Source organism: Uloborus diversus, chromosome 7, assembly GCF_026930045.1.
Source record: "Uloborus diversus isolate 005 chromosome 7, Udiv.v.3.1, whole genome shotgun sequence".
NCBI classification, from domain to species: Eukaryota; Metazoa; Arthropoda; class Arachnida; order Araneae; family Uloboridae; genus Uloborus; species Uloborus diversus.
In genome coordinates this window covers 222,582-242,611 of record NC_072737.1, presented here as the reverse complement: position 1 = coordinate 242,611, position 20,030 = coordinate 222,582, and the positions used below count along the sequence as shown (strand labels likewise).

Genomic DNA, 20,030 nt, shown 5'->3' with positions numbered 1-20,030 from the left:
TTTTAATTTGAAATAAAAAATGAAAGAAAGAAAATGAAAAATAAAAAAAAGTTGACATGTGGCACTAAAATTGCCACACAAATAACAACTTGATCATTTTAATTGCATATAAAAATTATAATTAACTTGCGCTTTAAAATAATTTCAAATAAAATGTTTCAATTCATTCAAAATATTCATTATTAGTCTAGTTTTTCAAATTTTGGCCATTTCTCAGAAAACTTCAACGAAACAAAACATGACTGAAACATTCCACAATCTAAATTTCTGCGACGTGTCAAGCATTGGAATGAGGGGGAGTTGGCTAAATTGCTATTATTTTGAAATGATAACTGACCCTGACCCATTGGGCATCTTGAATTGTGTCATCGATACACGAAATGTAAAAAAAAAAGGAACATCGAGGCAGTCTCTTGAAGAAAAAAAAAACACTCATGAGCAGACTACAAAAAGTTACTTCAAGGTGCGGTCGAAAAATAAATCTCGCCATCAGATCCTCAATGGAAGACGTGGAGTTTCGGGAGATCCCTGGAATTTAGGACTCCATGTAGGGGTACTTCCACTCCGAAAGGGGCACCATGGTCTCCTTCACAGTCTGGGGGGAGGCCCAGCGCAGGAGGTAGTGGGGGCCCCCAGCCTTGTCGTTGGTCCCTGGAAAAGAAGAGAGTCCGACATCAGGACGATATCGTTGAATATCGGGAATAGAGATTCGACCGTGTCCCGATTCAGTTTGCAACTTTTACGCGAGGGGAAGAGCGAGAGAAATGAAATGAAAAAGTAGCAGAAGTTTCTGTTCCTTGGAAGCAGATGAATACAGGAAAAAAAAATCAACAAACAAGATATAATACAGTGAAACCTGTGTAAGTTGACCACTTGCGGTGCAGTGCTTTGGTGGTCAACTTAGACAGGTGGACAACTTATAGAGGGTAGTAACGAAAACATTTTTTTTTTGTCATTTCTTGCCCCATGCATTCATTTTTCCAACTAATTGGAATACTTTAGACTCACTTTCATTGTTTAACATTACTTTAAAACAATAAGTAAAAATGCTTTTAAATATTTTTAGAGATTATTTACCAGAATAATAAATTAAATGAATAAATATAATGCATAAATTATCATACAAATTTAAAATCTCTGTAAATCGATCGAAGAAAAAAAAAAGTCTCATTGCTCATGAAAAACTACTTAATTGACATTAACAATTCCTAAAAATTCATAACGAGTCAAAAGTGACTTAAATTCTTCATTTGATTTTTTCTTATACATCTGTAACAATGGTAATATACTTTTCAACGAAATAACTCCTTAATGAAGTTTGGCTATTTATTTATTTATTTTTTTAATGTCTGGTTGCTTATTTGATGCATAACTGATTCAACTTTTAGTACAATCTAATGCTTTTGACAAGGGGTCAACTTACAAAGGGTTTTTTGCAATACTCCAAACCAAAGTTGGTGTATTTAGTGGTCAAGATAGACAGGTGGTCAAGATAGAGAGGTGGTCAAGTTACAGAGGTTTTCCTTCATTATATAAGATAGGACTCATTCCGTTCCTGACAAAAGCGGTCAACCTAGACAGGTGGTCAACTTACAAAGGTGGTCAACTTTACAGGTTTTACAGGGTTCATACTCAACTTTGAAAATCAAAAGTAAGGAGTTTTTAAGGAGTTTCGCAGGAGTTCATTTTAATGACTAGTTTCCTGTTTAAAGATTTATTTTTTAAAACTTATTTCAGAAAAAATATGTACAACTCTAATATTATTTATTTTTGTTTTCATACAAAACATTGAACGCACAAATATACTAAATTTATAGCAAAATATGCATTTACTGCATTATCTTTGACGTGAGTCGCTTCGGAATCAAATTCAAATACGGGGGGGGGGGGGTGGGGGGGGGGGGGGGGGGGGGGGGGGGAAATAAATGAATTTATAGAAGCAGAAAAAAATATCTTTAGAATGGTAATTTAACAAATCTACAAGATGTTATTTTACAAATAACTAGCTACATAATCGTCATAAATTTGGAAAAAAAATTCGGATGTGGGGAAGAAATTTGTCTAACGAAAAAATCGGATTTCCGGTATTAGCAGACGAATAAATAGCGGAATTTCGGTAAAGTTAGGAACAACGTAATCACTCCTATCGGATTGGCGATAGAAAAAACATCTTTAAGTTCATGTAGAATAAAAAAATAAGGAGTTTGTAAGGAGATAATAGCAAAATTCAGGAGTTTTAAGGGCCCTTATTTTCTTTTCTTAAAAAGCAGGAGTTTATAAGGAGTTTGTAAGGAGCGTACGAACCCTGTTTTACTGTACTTCTATTTTTAAGTTAAAAAAATAAAAAAAATAATTTAATTGGTTAAAGATAAACGGAACTCTGGACACCCTTCCGTGAGCGAGAGATGCAGTATCCACGAGAGGAAACATTGCCACTGCCTAAAACCTGAAATAGCTGAACACTATTTTATTTCAATGTGATGAAACTTTTAATTTGAATATAGCTGAGCCTCGTTGCTGGGAACAAGCCTCAAAACGTGAGAAAAAGACTTCATGCACACAGGGTTCGTACTCAATTTGTGAACTAAAATGAAGGAGTTTTGGAGGAGTTTTGAAGGAGTACTAATGGGCTGCCCCTAAATGATGTCACTTTTTCTTTTTTCAAATGTTTGACCCTTTCCTTCTTTGCCACAAAGTGTCACACCTTATCTTACTCCTATTCTTGTCACATGTCATATTTTTTATAAACATACTGTTATATAATAACTGCATGATGTTACTTTTTGTCACTCTCTCTCTTCCCCTTGTCAAAATTTCATGAACCCCTCCACCCCTCTCAAGGCATGACATCACTTGTAGACGTTACAATATCATAACTGCTATTTAATTGCTTTTTTAACACAGTCACTTCTTAACATAGTACATCTGCTTATGTATTTCTAAATATTTAAATAATAATTAGAAAAACTGACTTTTACAGATGAGAGTATGGTGAAGAGAAAAGCACAGCCAAGCACTATTTAAGCATGGTTTACTTTATTTATGATATGTCTTAGTCATCTAATAATATTTTCACCTTCCACTTTTATAACTTCTATGATCAATTAGTAAATCACATCTTTATGAAAAAATAAATATACGAAATTACTACATTAAAACCTTATACCTTCATCTTCGTGAAGGTAAGTTGTGTCGATCGAAGTATTTTAAGTTACTGTCATAGAGGAAGATTATGTAGTCTTACACTAAACAAGAAGGAGTTTTGAAGGAGTTTGAAGTGCCCTTCAACCCTGTGCACAGTAAACTCTTGGTTATCCATGGAATAATAGGGTGGCTAGGTAACTGCAGATAAGCAAATCTATGGATAATTGTTGATATATTAATCGCATATGCCAGCTCATTGTGTGAACAGATTTACTGTAAAAGATCAAACTAGGTAACACCAAAAACATGAATGGAAGGGGAGAGGAAATTTTTTGAACATACTGGTCCGGTCAGTCATTTACGCGCATAAGTAGTGTAGATCTAAAAATCATTAAGTAACGTAGATCTATAAATCAATAAGTAATGTAGATCGAAAAATCATTAAGTAATGTAGATCTAAAAGTCAATAAGTAGTGTAAATCGAAAAATCAATAAGTATTTTAAATCTAAAAATCATTAAGTAATGTAGATCGATAAATCAATAAGTAGTGTAAATCGAAAAATCATTAAGTAATGTAGATCTAAAAGTCAATAAGTAGTGTAAATCGAAAAATCATTAAGTAATGTAGATCTAAAAATCATTAAGTAACGTAGATCTATAAATCAATAAGTAGTGTAAATCGAAAAATCATTAAGTAATGTGGATCTAAAAGTCAATAAGTAGTGTAAATCGAAAAATTAATAAGTAATGTAGATCTAAAAATCATTAAGTAACGTAGATCTATAAATCAATAAGTAGTGTAAATCGAAAAATCATTAAGTAATGTAGATCTAAAAGTCAATAAGTAGTGTAAATCGAAAAATTAATAAGTATTTTAAATCGAAAAATCATTAAGTAATGTAGATCTAAAAGTCAATAAGTAGTGTAAATCGAAAAATCATTAAGTAATGTAGATCGAAAAATCATTAAGTAATGTGGATCTAAAAGTCAATAAGTAGTGTAAATCGAAAAATTAATAAGTATTTTAAATCTAAAAATCATTAAGTAATGTAGATCGATAAATCAATAAGTAGTGTAAATCGAAAAATCATTAAGTAATGTAGATCTAAAAGTCAATAAGTAGTGTAAATCGAAAAATCATTAAGTAACGTAGATCTATAAATCAATAAGAAGTGTAAATCGAAAAATCATTAAGTAATGTGGATCTAAAAGTCAATAAGTAGTGTAAATCGAAAAATTAATAAGTATTTTAAATCTAAAAATCATTAAGTAATGTAGATCGATAAATCAATAAGTAGTGTAAATCGAAAAATCATTAAGTAATGTAGATCTAAAAGTCAATAAGTAGTGTAAATCGAAAAATCATTAAGTAATGTAGATCGAAAAATCATTAAGTAATGTGGATCTAAAAGTCAATAAGTAGTGTAAATCGAAAAATCATTAAGTAATGTGGATCTAAAAATCATTAAGTAACGTAGATCTATAAATCAATAAGTAGTGTAAATCGAAAAATCATTAAGTAATGTAGATCTAAAAGTCAATAAGTAGTGTAAATCGAAAAATTAATAAGTATTTTAAATCTAAAAATCATTAAGTAATGTAGATCGATAAATCAATAAGTAGTGTAAATCGAAAAATCATTAAGTAATGTAGATCTAAAAGTCAATAAGTAATGTGGATCTAAAACTCAATAAGTAGTGTAAATCGAAAAATTAATAAGTATTTTCAATCTAAAAATCATTAAGTAATGTAGATCGATAAATCAATAAGTAGTGTAAATCGAAAAATCATTAAGTAATGTAGATCTAAAAGTCAATAAGTAGTGTAAATCGAAAAATCATTAAGTAATGTAGATCTAAAAATCATTAAGTAACGTAGATCTATAAATCAATAAGAAGTGTAAATCGAAAAATCATTAAGTAATGTGGATCTAAAAGTCAATAAGTAGTGTAAATCGAAAAATTAATAAGTATTTTAAATCTAAAAATCATTAAGTAATGTAGATCTATAAATCAATAAGTAGTGTAAATCGAAAAATCATTAAGTAATGTAGATCTAAAAGTCAATAAGTAGTGTAAATCGAAAAATCATTAAGTAATGTAGATCGAAAAATCATTAAGTAATGTGGATCTAAAAGTCAATAAGTAGTGTAAATCGAAAAATTAATAAGTATTTTAAATCTAAAAATCATTAAGTAATGTAGATCGATAAATCAATAAGTAGTGTAAATCGAAAAATCATTAAGTAATGTAGATCTAAAAGTCAATAAGTAGTGTAAATCGAAAAATCATTAAGTAATGTAGATCTAAAAATCATTAAGTAACGTAGATCTATAAATCAATAAGAAGTGTAAATCGAAAAATCATTAAGTAATGTGGATCTAAAAGTCAATAAGTAGTGTAAATCGAAAAATTAATAAGTATTTTAAATCTAAAAATCATTAAGTAATGTAGATCGATAAATCAATAAGTAGTGTAAATCGAAAAATCATTAAGTAATGTAGATCTAAAAGTCAATAAGTAGTGTAAATCGAAAAATCATTAAGTAATGTAGATCGAAAAATCATTAAGTAATGTGGATCTAAAAGTCAATAAGTAGTGTAAATCGAAAAATCATTAAGTAATGTGGATCTAAAAATCATTAAGTAACGTAGATCTATAAATCAATAAGTAGTGTAAATCGAAAAATCATTAAGTAATGTAGATCTAAAAGTCAATAAGTAGTGTAAATCGAAAAATTAATAAGTATTTTAAATCTAAAAATCATTAAGTAATGTAGATCGATAAATCAATAAGTAGTGTAAATCGAAAAATCATTAAGTAATGTAGATCTAAAAGTCAATAAGTAGTGTAAATCGAAAAATCATTAAGTAATGTAGATCTAAAAGTCAATAAGTAGTGTAAATCGAAAAATCATTAAGTAATGTAGATCTAAAAATCATTAAGTAACGTAGATCTATAAATCAATAAGAAGTGTAAATCGAAAAATCATTAAGTAATGTGGATCTAAAAGTCAATAAGTAGTGTAAATCGAAAAATTAATAAGTATTTTAAATCTAAAAATCATTAAGTAATGTAGATCGATAAATCAATAAGTAGTGTAAATCGAAAAATCATTAAGTAATGTAGATCTAAAAGTCAATAAGTAGTGTAAATCGAAAAATCATTAAGTAATGTAGATCTAAAAATCATTAAGTAACGTAGATCTATAAATCAATAAGTAGTGTAAATCGAAAAATCATTAAGTAATGTGGATCTAAAAGTCAATAAGTAGTGTAAATCGAAAAATTAATAAGTAATGTAGATCTAAAAATCATTAAGTAACGTAGATCTATAAATCAATAAGTAGTGTAAATCGAAAAATCATTAAGTAATGTAGATCTAAAAGTCAATAAGTAGTGTAAATCGAAAAATTAATAAGTATTTTAAATCTAAAAATCATTAAGTAATGTAGATCTATAAATCAATAAGTAGTGTAAATCGAAAAATCATTAAGTAATGTAGATCTAAAAGTCAATAAGTAGTGTAAATCGAAAAATCATTAAGTAATGTAGATCGAAAAATCATTAAGTAATGTGGATCTAAAAGTCAATAAGTAGTGTAAATCGAAAAATTAATAAGTATTTTAAATCTAAAAATCATTAAGTAATGTAGATCGATAAATCAATAAGTAGTGTAAATCGAAAAATCATTAAGTAATGTAGATCTAAAAGTCAATAAGTAGTGTAAATCGAAAAATCATTAAGTAATGTAGATCGAAAAATCATTAAGTAATGTGGATCTAAAAGTCAATAAGTAGTGTAAATCGAAAAATTAATAAGTATTTTAAATCTAAAAATCATTAAGTAATGTAGATCGATAAATCAATAAGTAGTGTAAATCGAAAAATCATTAAGTAATGTAGATCTAAAAGTCAATAAGTAGTGTAAATCGAAAAATCATTAAGTAATGTAGATCTAAAAATCATTAAGTAACGTAGATCTATAAATCAATAAGTAGTGTAAATCGAAAAATCATTAAGTAATGTGGATCTAAAAGTCAATAAATAGTGTAAATTGAAAAATTAATAAGTAGTGTAAATCTAAAAATCATTAAGTAATGTAGATCGAAAAATTAATAAGTATTTTAAATCTAAAAATCATTAAGTAATGTAGATCTATAAATCAATAAGTAGTGTAAATCGAAAAATCATTAAGTAATGTAGATCTAAAAGTCAATAAGTAGTGTGAATCGAAAAATTAATAAGTATTTTAAATCTAAAAATCATTAAGTAATGTAGATCGATAAATCAATAAGTAGTGTAAATCGAAAAATCATTAAGTAATGTAGATCTAAAAGTCAATAAGTAGTGTAAATCGAAAAATTAATAAGTATTTTAAATCTAAAAATCATTAAGTAATGTAGATAGATAAATCAATAAGTAGTGTAAATAAAAATATTAGTAAGTAGTGTAAATCGAAAAATCATTAAGTAATGTAGATCTAAAAGTCAATAAATAGTGTAAATTGAAAAATTAATAAGCAGCGTAAATCTAAAAATCATTAAGTAGTGTAGGTCTAAAAATCAGGTTTAAACTGGTCGTGGTTTCGATGACGTCGTAAGATTCGCTGTCATTGGAGGGGAGGGGAAAGGAAAAAAATAGGAATGTCTAAAAATCTTATATAATTAAAAACTGAGCGTATGCACCTATGTATCTATGTCCAAGTTACTTTTCCGAACGCCAATGAGCTGACCATCGAGCCAGGTATCGATCATAGACTAATAATAAGAGTAGACCGAGCTTCCCCAGACTTGCTGACGAAAAAATGGGTTCATGGATACATCATGTGACGGGTGGAAACTTTGGCGGCATGGTTGCCAGCTGGCAGGATTATCTACAGTTTGGCACTCGGCATGTATTTTAAGACATAATGTGTTTTTATTATAATTTTTTTTCCCAGGTGCAGAGATGATTGAACTGTTTTTCTTTTAGTTATGCATTATTTTGACACTAGTAATTAGTTTTTGATCAGTTTTCAGTCACTTTTATTTCGTTCGGAACTGCTACATCAGCGTTGGCGTAAACGTTTTGCGTTAACGCAAAAATGTACTCATCGGTATCTTAAATTGAAATTGTAGGTAAAAATCTGACCGTTTGCCGATTCTTTTTGGGCGCTTGCATCTTTAATTGCTTAGAGAGTTATTGAAATGGACTAAAGAAAATGCACAGTACTATCTAAACGAAAAACTCACTATAATAACAAAATATTTACAACTTAGAATAACAAATTTACAAATAGGACTCCATAAAAGATCATTCTTCCGTGTTCCATCCATTCTATTTATCTTATTTCTCGTGGGCGTTGATCAACGCCCGCTGTTGCTAGGATATCCACCAGTCACATGGTTTGGTTTATGAGCAGCAAAAGGGTTGCCATAGCTCGGTCTACTCTTATTATTAGTCTATGGTATCGATAGATTCCTAGTTTCAACGTCTTTATGTTTGGCTATTTAACGTAATCCTCCGATAACAATTAGCGGAGGTATCCATTAAAAACTATCCATTACGACACTTAGATTTCAACATAAAATCCCTATTTTTCAAAGGCTTTCCCCCATTCAAATGATTATTCAGTGCTTCATCTCCACTTTCCGTAACAATGCTTTTATTCAAATTTTTAACGTGAAGAAAATCATCGAGACGAAAGATATGTTGCCATTTTTTCTCGAATATGAACTAATAAAATTTTGACTTGTGTTTTGAGGCTTTTCCTGAAATCGGGGAATTTAAAATGTTTCTTTTTGGTTATTTTTCTGCAATCTGCCCCAAAATTTTACTGATTTTTTTTTGTTCAAGCCTGATTGTTAAACATGCGACACAAGAGATAAATTTTATTTTTGAAGTTGACTGTGCAAAGCCGGGCTAAGCAGCTGGTATATTTTTTTACTACTTGAGTTGAACTGGGTGCATTTATTTACATTTAGCTCATCATCGCAATATTTTATTTTATTTTCCCTGAGCGTGAAAGGCTGTGGTGTACTGTATCAATGTGCTGTCCAAACACTCACCAGACAGTCTTCCTCCTCCGAAGGGCTGTTGTCCCACCACAGATCCCGTGGACTTGTCGTTGATGTAGAAGTTGCCGGCAGACATCTTCAGGGTCTCCGTGGCCTTCTCCAGCCAGGCCCTGTTCGAAACAGAAACCCGTCATTCTCCGTTGAAACTAACACGAAGAAAAGGACTCGCCGTTTCTTTACAAATTTATACTTGTAGTTGAGTTATGGCTGTGAACGAAGTTATCAATCGTTTTTGCGCCAACTTCAAAAATTATGTTTAAAAGTATTATCGATGGTGTTTAAAGAATAAAATTATTTTTCACTTTTTAGAGCAATTTTGAAGTCGGTTCTATTTTTTTTTTCAAAATTTTTTTATTACATGTATTTATGAACCACGCTATTGTACATTCATGCTCCCTGCAACTATTTATTCTTCAGAAACCCACAGGTACAAATGTTTGATAAGATTTATTAACAAAACACACATACATAACAGTAAGCAAAATAAAATAAAATAAAGTTGAAACATACAAATTATCTCTACATAGTATAAAATGAGGTCTCCAAAAAGCGTCTGTGTGTTTGAACTCGCAAAACTCGAGAACTACCCGGCCGATTTCGCTGAAATTTTCACATTTTGTTCCTTTAAGTCCCGAAAAGGTTTGCAGACCAGTTTGAATAAAATTCGATGAATAGTTCTTTTTTTATTCCAATTTACGTCCAATTTTTACATAAATTCTCAAATATGGGGGTGAAAAATGACTCGCACATATTAATATTACACACCGTTAGAAAGGATAGAATTTTCCGCGTTCTACGCAGTTTGTTCCAATGCTCTAACTTTATTACGGCGGGAGTTATTTGCGTTTTTAGCTCGAATTTTTTTAGGCTTAGCTGAAATGTAGGCAGTACTTTCTTCATGAAATCCATCAATAAAAATGAAGGAATGGTCCCACAGCTTTCTTTTTGACGCCATTGTAAAAACTGACCTTTTTTATTTCAGACCTAACTCGACCTATGGTGGAAAAAATAAGCTTTTATCCCGAAAGGAAAAAAAAGTTACAAGCCTTTTTAAATCAAGTTTAAAAAATCTCGATTCCATTCAAATTGTGAACCATTTTCTTTCGCATTTTAGTTCCTTAAACTTATTTTATTTTGTGTTTCCATGGTCCATCTTCAGGGTCTCTGTGGCCTTCTCCAGCCAGGCCCTGTTCGAAACAGAAACCCGTCATTCTCCGTTGAAACTAACACGAAGAAACAGACTCGCTGTTTAGTAGATGAGATAACCGACAGAGCCAGAATGGGGGGGGGGGGGGGGGCTTCAATCCCGAGTGGTTATCTCGACCGTTTTAACGAGCAACGATAAAATAAAAAATTTTAATAAAAACTCCCGACTGAGTCGCAACTGTAGAATCAAGAGGGAACAGGGTTGGCAAGTTTTTGCCGGGGGTGGAAAAAAACCATGGAAAAAAACACGGTTTTTACCGCCCGGCAAAAATAGGTTTTAGCCAGTTCTTGCCAAAGTGGCAAAAATAGATTTTGTTTTCACAACTTACGGTCAGTTTTTTTCCTTTTTATATAAAAGTAAAAGCATGAAAAGATTTTGATAAAATTTTAATTCAATTATTTTTATAGTTTAAAAAAATTTTAAGGTTTAACTTACTTTTAAACTTATGGAGCATTTTTACTTTTAAATTTTTAAACATTAACATAAAATTTCAGTTAGAAACATCTAAGACAAATAATGAACTTACAATGAAAATGTAATTAGCTTGTTTATTATAGTATTTTTTACAGAATACTAAATATCTATATAAAGTATACTTAATCAAGATGCAACTATAAAAATAAAAGAAATAAAAGTTGGCTCATTCTGAAAAAATTGTTTTAGCAAACATTTAAAATCTTAAGTTTTGCAATCCCAACATTTGTTTTTAATTTATTTTTCACCTTATAAATTAGAAGTAACATGGAGAGACATAACTAAAATTTATATTATATTGTCACTATTTCTTGATTGACACTATAATGCTACTTTATTTGCAATTAGGTTTTTGCCGTTTTTTCCATTTTTGTCGGTTTTTTTCCATTTTTGCCATGGTTTTTTCCACTGTCCCGGAAAAAATACCTTTTTTCCGGCAAAAAAACCCAGCCCTGAGAGGGAAAATTGAAAATCCTTTTAAAAGCCGTATACAGTTAGTTTGACCATCGATTACATGGAAAGGCTAATATCCGGTTCATGGGCGGAAATGGACCTATCTATTAGTCTATAGGGGTGTTAGTTGGTTTGTTACAGATGTGCACTTTTGCCTCTCTTATTATTTAGCCTTAGTTTTGTAAAAACGAAAATTTGCTCGCAGCAACATTTTTTAAATCTGAAGTCTATTCAATCTATATTCTCACGGCAAAAGTTAATTGATTTATTATTTATTCACAACAAAGTTTTGAGCTTACCATTTTGCTTTTACGTTCCTGAACGAAATGAAAATATTTCCTTTTCTTTTTGTTGTTTCCATGGTAACTATCTTTGTTTCCCCTTACTTTATTTCTGAGAATGCAATAAATGAACAAGGCACTAGCGACATTACAAAACGCGTGCATCGAAATCCCATCGTTATTTTCCCCTCTCCCCCGCTAGATTCCTCCAGATGGAATCGTCTTTACTTGGCAGATTGCCAGATTACATACAATCCGTGGTCAAACAGTACTATCAAAAATCAATGTCAATTATTTCATTTGCTATTAAATAGAAACTGGCAAACAGATAAAATTTTTAAATCGTTGCGTTTCATTTCCTTGTCGGCCAGCAATAATTTGGTTATTAATTGTGTGAATAAGGCTTAGCCATTATTAAAATCTGCTTTAAAAAAACGTTATAATTCGAATTCTATGAAACATGGATGTTCCAAACACATTCTATCAGACACGGAAAAAAATTCTCTTTATTTTGGTAATAAATTCTAAAATTTTTACATATGTTTTCATTGCAAAAATCACGAAAAAACCTTTTAGAGATTTTTAATTAATAACTTTAATAATGAATGTCATCCAAAGATGCAACCTAGCTAAGAACACTCTCTATCAACTCTCATTTCGTACACTTTTTTTTTTTCAAAATCGGTCCATCCATTTAGGGGCTAGAGTGCCACAGACACACAGACATGTCAAATAACCCCCTTCCAGGGGTGATTGTGAGTTCATCAAAAAATACCTGAAAGTTTCAAAGCGAGAACGGGGGGGGGGGGGGGGGGGGGGGGGGGTAATCTTAGGCCCCTATTACTTAAGTGCACCTTTGCCATAGTATTAAATAGTTCTGAGTCAAAATATTGTGTGTACATTTGATTAAATTTTTAATGGGTTACAAAGTTAATTTTGAGTTGGTGTTATACCAGCTCAAAATATAAAATAAAACATGTTTTTATGAATTTTTTGAGTTCTGGACTGAATTGCAAATTTTCTGAAAGTATAAAGTTACGATTCAGTTACCATACCATAGTGTAGTGCATCAAAATGGTCTCATTGTTTTCGACAAAAAGAATAAGCCTCAAATAAAGCGGCTATTGATCAACTCCTAAATTTGCATCATTCCCATATTTGCCAACTTTCGACGAAAGAAAAACAGGAGATTCCTCTAGAGGTATATAGGCGATTCACCAGTGACATATCCTCACTACAGAATTATTAAATTATGCTTTTAAATAACATTAATAATAAATTTAAAGTGAAATGGGGATTTTTCACAGATGTAAGTTAATTGGTAGCAGCAAGAAAAACATACTGCAAAGGAAAAACCAAAAAACAAGATGTGAATTTGCTTTAAGTTTCGTACATTCCCCAGTCTCTACCAAAAAAGTAGCTACAAAAATTTAATTACTAAAATCCAAAAAAAAAAAAAAAAAAAAATCAATATATAATTAAAATAAAATATAAATCAAGTAGGTATAGGGTAGCTCATGTTAAAATAACTTCAAACTTCCAAAACAATTGAAATATTTCCAAGATGCAAAAGGATTGAAATCTGCAGATATTTTCGGTAAAGCACGTGTTTCGCTGAACATGCTAAGTGTAGAGCCTCCAAAAAAACAATTTTAACAAACTGGGTTATTAATCGGAAAAATTCTCATTCCCTGACATTGGTAGACAAGAAAAGGGCGCCATCTATTGAGAAGAAAGTGAAACTTTTTTAAGATTGACCGAAAAAATTGCAAAAACGGGGAGAAAATCGTAAAAAACGGAAAATCGGGAGATGGAAGCAAAAAAACGGGAGTCTCCCGTTAAAAACAGTAGAGTTGGAAAGTATGCATTCCCCTTTTTATGGGCAAAGAATCGAAAACCGATTCGCTCACCTGTCCTGTGCGAAGATGGCTCCCGTGAGGGCGTACTTGTTGTCCCTGGCCAGCTCCAGGGCGGCATCCAGGTCCTTGTCCTCGTAGACGTAGATGACCATGATGGGCCCGAAGATCTCCTCCCTCATGGTGAGGTCCAGGGGGTCCTCAGTCAGCAGGATGGTGGGCTCGATGAAGTAACCCTTCCTGCAACACAATCAATCATCGGTTTCAAATAAGCACGCAAACTACACTTCAATAGTTACAGCCAACAATAAAAACAAAAGTAAATTTACAACGGACAACAACAGCTTGGCTTAAATTTTTTGACTTTTTACGTTAAGTAATCGAAAATGATCTCCTAAATTTAAAAATCTGCTGCTTTTTTTTGCAGAAAATTTGAACAAGATATGTAGGGAGAGTGTGGACTTCAGCAGGTGTACTCTATTTAAAATAAAATGCACTCACGTGTCATCGCACTTTCCCCCGGCCAATACGGTGACCTTGGGGGTGGAGTGGGCGTGGTCTATGAACCCCTTGACCTTGGCGAACGCCCTGTCGTCGATGACGGCGGACACGAAGGTTTCCGGCTCCAGGGGGGATCCCATCTTCACTTCCTTGACAATCTCCAGCAGACCCTCCTTGATCTGGAACAAGACACATCATTTCATAGACTAATAATAAGAGTAGACCGAGCTATGGCAACCCTTTTGCTGCTCATGAACCAAACCATGTGACTGGTGGATATCCTAGCAACAGCGAGAGAAATAAAATAAATAGAATGGATGGAACACGGAAGAATGATCTTTTACGGAGTCCGATTTGTAAATTTGTTATTCTGAGTTGTAAATATTTTGTTAATATAGTGAGTTTTTCATTTAGATAGTACTGTGCATTTTCTTCAATCAATTTCAATAACTCCCTAAGCAATTAAAGATGCAAGCGCCCGAAAAGAATCGGCAGACGGTAAGATTTTTACCTACAATTTCAATTCAAGATACCGATGAGTACATTTTACGCCATTACGTTCACGCCAACGATAAAGTAGCAGTTCCGAATGAAATAAAAGTGACTGAAAACTGTGATCAAAAACTAATGACGAATGTCAAAATAATGCATAACTAAAAGAAAAACAGTTCAATCTCTGCACCTGGAAAGAAATTATAATGAAAACACATTACGTCTTAAAGTTCATGTCGAGTGCCAAACTGTAGATAATCCTGCCATCCAACCATGCCGCCATATATATATATATATATATATATATCTGGAAAACGTCAGAGACACATTCAGACGCAAAGCCCTTCACGATACAGTAGAGGACCGTTCTAACCATAGACTAATAATAAGAGTAGACCGAGCTTCCCCAGACTTGCTGATGAAAAAATGGGTTCATGGATATATCATGCGACTGGTGGGAGGCTCGGCGAAAACTTTGGCGGCATGGTTGCCAGATGGCAGGATTATCTATAGTTTGGCACTCGACATGTATTTTAAGACGTAATGTGTTTTCATTATAATTTTTTTTCCAGCTGCAGAGATTGAACTGTTTTTCTTTTAGTTATGCATTATTTTGACATTAGTCATTAGTTTTTGATCGCAGTTTTTAGTATACAAATTTCATCATCATAAGAAACATAATTAATGTTAATTTAAAGTAGGTAATTTTTTTTACATAAATTTATGCTGAGTCACTCATCTTGACGTTGAAAAAGTATTTCAAAGAGCTAAAAATAAATTTGGAGTGTTGAATGGAAAAAAATATCGAAATTATTGCTGTTTTGTTAGTCGGTATGTAGTTTCAATTTTACGAATTAATTCAGAACACAGTCCTGCGTTATACAGGTTTTGGTGTTTTATAAGTTACTAGTGGTACCCGCACGGCTTCGCCCGTAATAGAAAAACCAAAATCTTTTGGTTCGCCTGTATATTTACAAACAATGTACGGTGAATTTTCTCGCCAGTTGGCTTGTGCCCATCTTACGGTTCCACGTTATGATGATTTCGTATCTCGCCCATTGGCTTGTGCCCATGTTACGGCTCCACGTTATGATCATTTCGTAATTTATTCTTCTACCTTATGATATTTTTTTTCTTAAAATTTGAACAGAAAAAGAACCACATGGAATTTTCGAAACATCGCTTCGAGGTGCACACCCCCATGCTACAAACTAACTTTGTGCCAAATTTCATGAAAATCGGCCGAACGGAAGTAGGCGCTATGCGCGTCACAGAGATCCTGACAGACATCCGGACACAGACAGAGAGACATTCAGCTTTATTATTAGTAAAGATTTCACAAATTTAGGAATTTAATATTCAGAATATATCTATATAACAGCACTTCAGAATGAGTTCCATCTGCTATGAGTACTGAAGCACTAACTATACACAATTAGTCCAAGGGCGCCCACATAGGGGGGCAAGGGGGAGCTTGAGCCCCCCCCCCCCTTGAAATTAGAACTTCCTTGCTTTTGGTACTTTTTCCTTTTCAAAAATGTAAAAACATTCATTCTCCAGCCATTAATGAATAGGTAATGAAAATAACAAATTTTAATGACTCTAATCTGTTCTGAAATCGATTTCCATGGAGAAAATACCCTGCTAAACCATGGGGCCAAATGTCAGAGTCCCCCTTACAATTTTGCATATGGGCGCCCTTGAATTACTCATTCAAAAATAAAGGTTTCACAATCAAAAGTGAATTATCCTGCACTTCTGCTTGCTTCATGGTTTGCATAACAGCTGCATTTTCAATAGCCATCTGGTAGTTTCTGTTTACTATGAGCACTCATTTTCAATTTAAAAGCTTTGAAATAAGATAGAAAGATGAAAAACTTTCAAAATTTAATTTGCCTAACAATTTTTATTTTTGCAAAGCAAAACAGATGTATTTTTTTAAACTTCAAAACCTATTGTTTACTTTTGAAAAGTAGTGCAGTTTATAGAGAATTGGTTTTTGGTAGTTTCTGTTTACTGTGCCAACTCATTTTCATTTAAAAGCTTTGAATGAAGACGGAAAGATGAAAAAAACTGTTTCAAAACTGAATTCACCTAACAATTTGTAAGATTGCAAGGCAACACAGAGAGCTTTTTCAAACTTCAAAACCAATTGCTTGGTTTTGAATTGGTTTTGAAAAAGGTGTGCAGTTTATAGAGAATTGTGTTATATAGGTCGGCGTTATAAAGGTATTCTACTGAATCTCACTGGAACCTCGATAACACATCGACTCGAGTTTCTGTATCACTTACGCAACATTCACATTACACCCAAACCTATTTTTATGTATGTATATTTTGTGCGATTTTTTTTGTGCGGTGTGTTAGAATTTCAATCAGATTGGGATTCATTTGACGAAAATATTTTAAAAAAACAGTTTGAGGTACTATCTTTAAGTAACAACATAGGCACCCCAATGGGAAGGCACTGTGACCTCCCAAAAATTTCATTATTCGGGAAATTTCGCCCGACTTCGCGGCAAAAAATATCATCACATGGTTTATTTTGATTTTGTTCAAAGATTATTTCGTGAATTTTACGGTTATTTTCTATGTGAGACTTTTTTTATGCGGTCCCTATCTGTTGCATAAAAAAAAAATTATGTAGCGAAAGCACCATTTTAAATCTACTCGTGAAATTTCCAACATTTTTTTTTATGTGGCCCCCTATCCACCCGCATAAAAACAGGTTTGGGTGCATTAAAATTATTTCCAGTAAACGAATCTTATTTTACTTTCGTTTTCTTTTTTTGAAAAGCGCATAAGAAAATCTCTTATACTATTTGAATACCTCGCGAGGAATCATTCCATCATTTTCGAAAAGAAATGTGACAGCTTCTTGTCAGATAACTAGTCCTGCTTACACTTGTTTGAAAAACATGTCACGGTGCCTTCTTTCTCTAAAAGATTCTCCAGGGTCCATTTATACTAACTTTTCCCCGCCTTTTTAGAATTGCACTGACAGCACTTTGTGGCCGACCCCCTCGGTTAAAAGATGGAACTTTCTAAAAGACGCGATTGTTGATCCGAGACAGATAAAAATTCCACATCGATGGAGGAGCTGGTCAAAAAGGGGAACGATATAAAAATACACAAAACCATTTTTCAGGGTTTGTACTGTTTCAGGAAGGCAAAAATAGAGGACTTTTTGAGGACCTACAAAGTTCTTAACACTAGAAAGACGGAGGGGCCTGTGTGGCCCCTCGCATAGTTTGTTGTTTAATAATTCGGATAATGTCTAACGGAACGTAATGTAACTTCCTGACTTTTCATTATACGACACTATGTGAATGCTTGTTTAATCATTTTATCATACGCCTCATAGTACTGTAAACATTGATCCTTATACCTAGAAAGACGGGAGGGGCCACAGTGGCTCCTAAGCATTTTGACTGTTAAAAAACTTATTTTTTTCCTTTCTCCTAATTGTTGTAGCATAAACAAATGCCATTCTCTCTAGTTTAACCTGTAACTTTCGCTTTATACAGCCAGTTGGATATACAAATGCTACAAACAGTACCGACTGCTTACCAGCCTAATGGTAGCCATTGCTCTTGAAAAGAAAAACCGATTCAAGCTTTTGGCCAGTATAGAGAGAAACACAACAAATAATTGCATACTAAGTTTTTATTTAGTCATGAAAGAAGGTGTATCGGGCAGGTGGACTCCCCCCCAGGAAGAATTTTTAAAAGAATTCACTCCAAAAATGGGTAGGGACCACACTGGCCCCCTCAGCCTTTCTAGGTATACAGAAAATGACAGTCGTTCTAGTGTTAAAGACCTCCAACAGTTTGCAAATAGGATGCAATGTTTAAATGCTGGAAATAGTTCCTCCATTCACGAAATGTACGAGAAATACCGGCATGTTTTAAGAAATATTTTATTTAAAACAAAATTTTAAAAAATTATGAGTTTACATATAAGCATTCTCCCAAAAATAAAAAAACCTGCTAAAAAATGAATCACAACTAAAGTTTGAAAAAAAAAAAAAAAACCATTAAGATAATTTTTAAAAGTCAATTTAAAGTGGTACAGGTCAAAATACCTTTCAATTTACAAAACAATGGATAAATTTACAGGATGCAAAAGGATTGAAACTTTGAGCACAGTGAGCCATTTCCGGCTTTTACGACTTTAACACTTTGAGGTCTATGCCCGAGCCTCACTCGGGTTGCCGTTTTTGGTAAAGTTAACTAAGCCTGAGATTTTCTCGGGGACAAATTTTTACTCTCTTAGCCATAAAAGTACAAGTTCTATACGTTTCTAGCCTTTTTAGATACTATATACAAAACTTTTAGTTTAAAAAAAAACTATAGATGGCAGCACCAGGCAAAAATAAAAACATGAGATGTGATAGAAGAGAGGTTTAAATTCAAGTTTGTGCTTTGAAATGTACCACACAAAAGCAAATTTTATTAAATAATGTTTATTTACAAACTAAACCTAATTTCAGATATTTGTTCAAGGTTTGGGTAAGTTTTTATTTTAGCCTGGGTAAACTTTTATGCTTAAAAATGATGTTTTCCTATGCAGAATTTGTTTTTTTAAAGTTTCAAATGTGCTTTTTTTCGACAATTTTTTACTAAAAATTGATTTTTATTTCATTCAAATAGTTCCTTTATTACGAAAGAAAACATTTTGAAGTATGTAATACAGTAAAAATTACTAAAATACACATCTTCCAAGAATTTTTTAAAAAATCATGCAAAGCACCAAAAAACCCCAGTCTAGAGAGAGATATGTGGTTGAAATAGCTCAGACCTGAAAGTGTTAAGACTATATGTGGGTTTTGGAATAATATGTGGGTAAACGTTTTGGAATAACATCTTACTTAGAGATTGGCACTTTAAGAGTTTGTCCTTAAACTTACATATGTTTACGTCATTTCAAAAAAAAAAAAAATATTCACTTGCAAATATTTTTGTATTAAAGAATGCACATCTGGGCATCTATTTAGTTCACAAAAAGCAAAAATATTTGAATTAATATTTTGATAAAAATATATGTATAAAATGTTACCCCAGTGTATGTGATCCAGTGATTGGCACATGTTAATAGAACTGGAAAATCACTTTGTTTAACTTTTAAATTGCAAACAAATTTCATCATCATAAGAAACATAATTAATGTTAATTTAATGTAAGTATTTTACATAAATTAATGTTAAATCACACATCTTGAGGCTGAAGAAGTATTTTAGAGAAATAAAAATTAATTTGGAACAGGGTTGGCAAGGTTTTGGACACTATGGTAAAAACCACGGTAAAAACCCTGGTTTTTACTGTCCTGTCCAAAACTGTCTGAAACTATATTTTTAGAGAAATCGTATTTTGTGAGAAAAAATCAAAAACAGAATAAAACGCATCAAAGTAAAGTTTTATATTGAACATTTCTTCAATGTGAACATACAACTCATTTATGCCGCTGATTTTAATCTAGTTACCGAAGTTGAATTCTTGATTTAAATTTAAATGCATGAGTTTATTTTATTTATTTATTTATTATTATTCATTAAATGTTTTAATT

The 20,030-nt window shown here is 32.1% G+C and overlaps 1 protein-coding gene across 1 annotated transcript in view; it reads right to left on the bottom strand.

Moving 5' to 3' along the window:
• Positions 1–354: 354 nt before the first annotated feature.
• Positions 355–20,030, bottom strand: part of LOC129226119 (delta-1-pyrroline-5-carboxylate dehydrogenase, mitochondrial-like) — a 92,358-nt gene continuing 72,682 nt past the window's right edge. Inside the window, exons 11-14 of the mRNA XM_054860719.1 lie at positions 13,974–14,152; positions 13,527–13,712; positions 9,193–9,311; positions 355–651 (exon numbers count right to left, since the gene is read on the bottom strand). Of these exons, the coding sequence (XP_054716694.1) occupies positions 536–651; positions 9,193–9,311; positions 13,527–13,712; positions 13,974–14,152 (600 nt within the window). The 3' untranslated portion in view covers positions 355–535. The remainder of the gene's footprint in view (positions 652–9,192; positions 9,312–13,526; positions 13,713–13,973; positions 14,153–20,030) is intronic.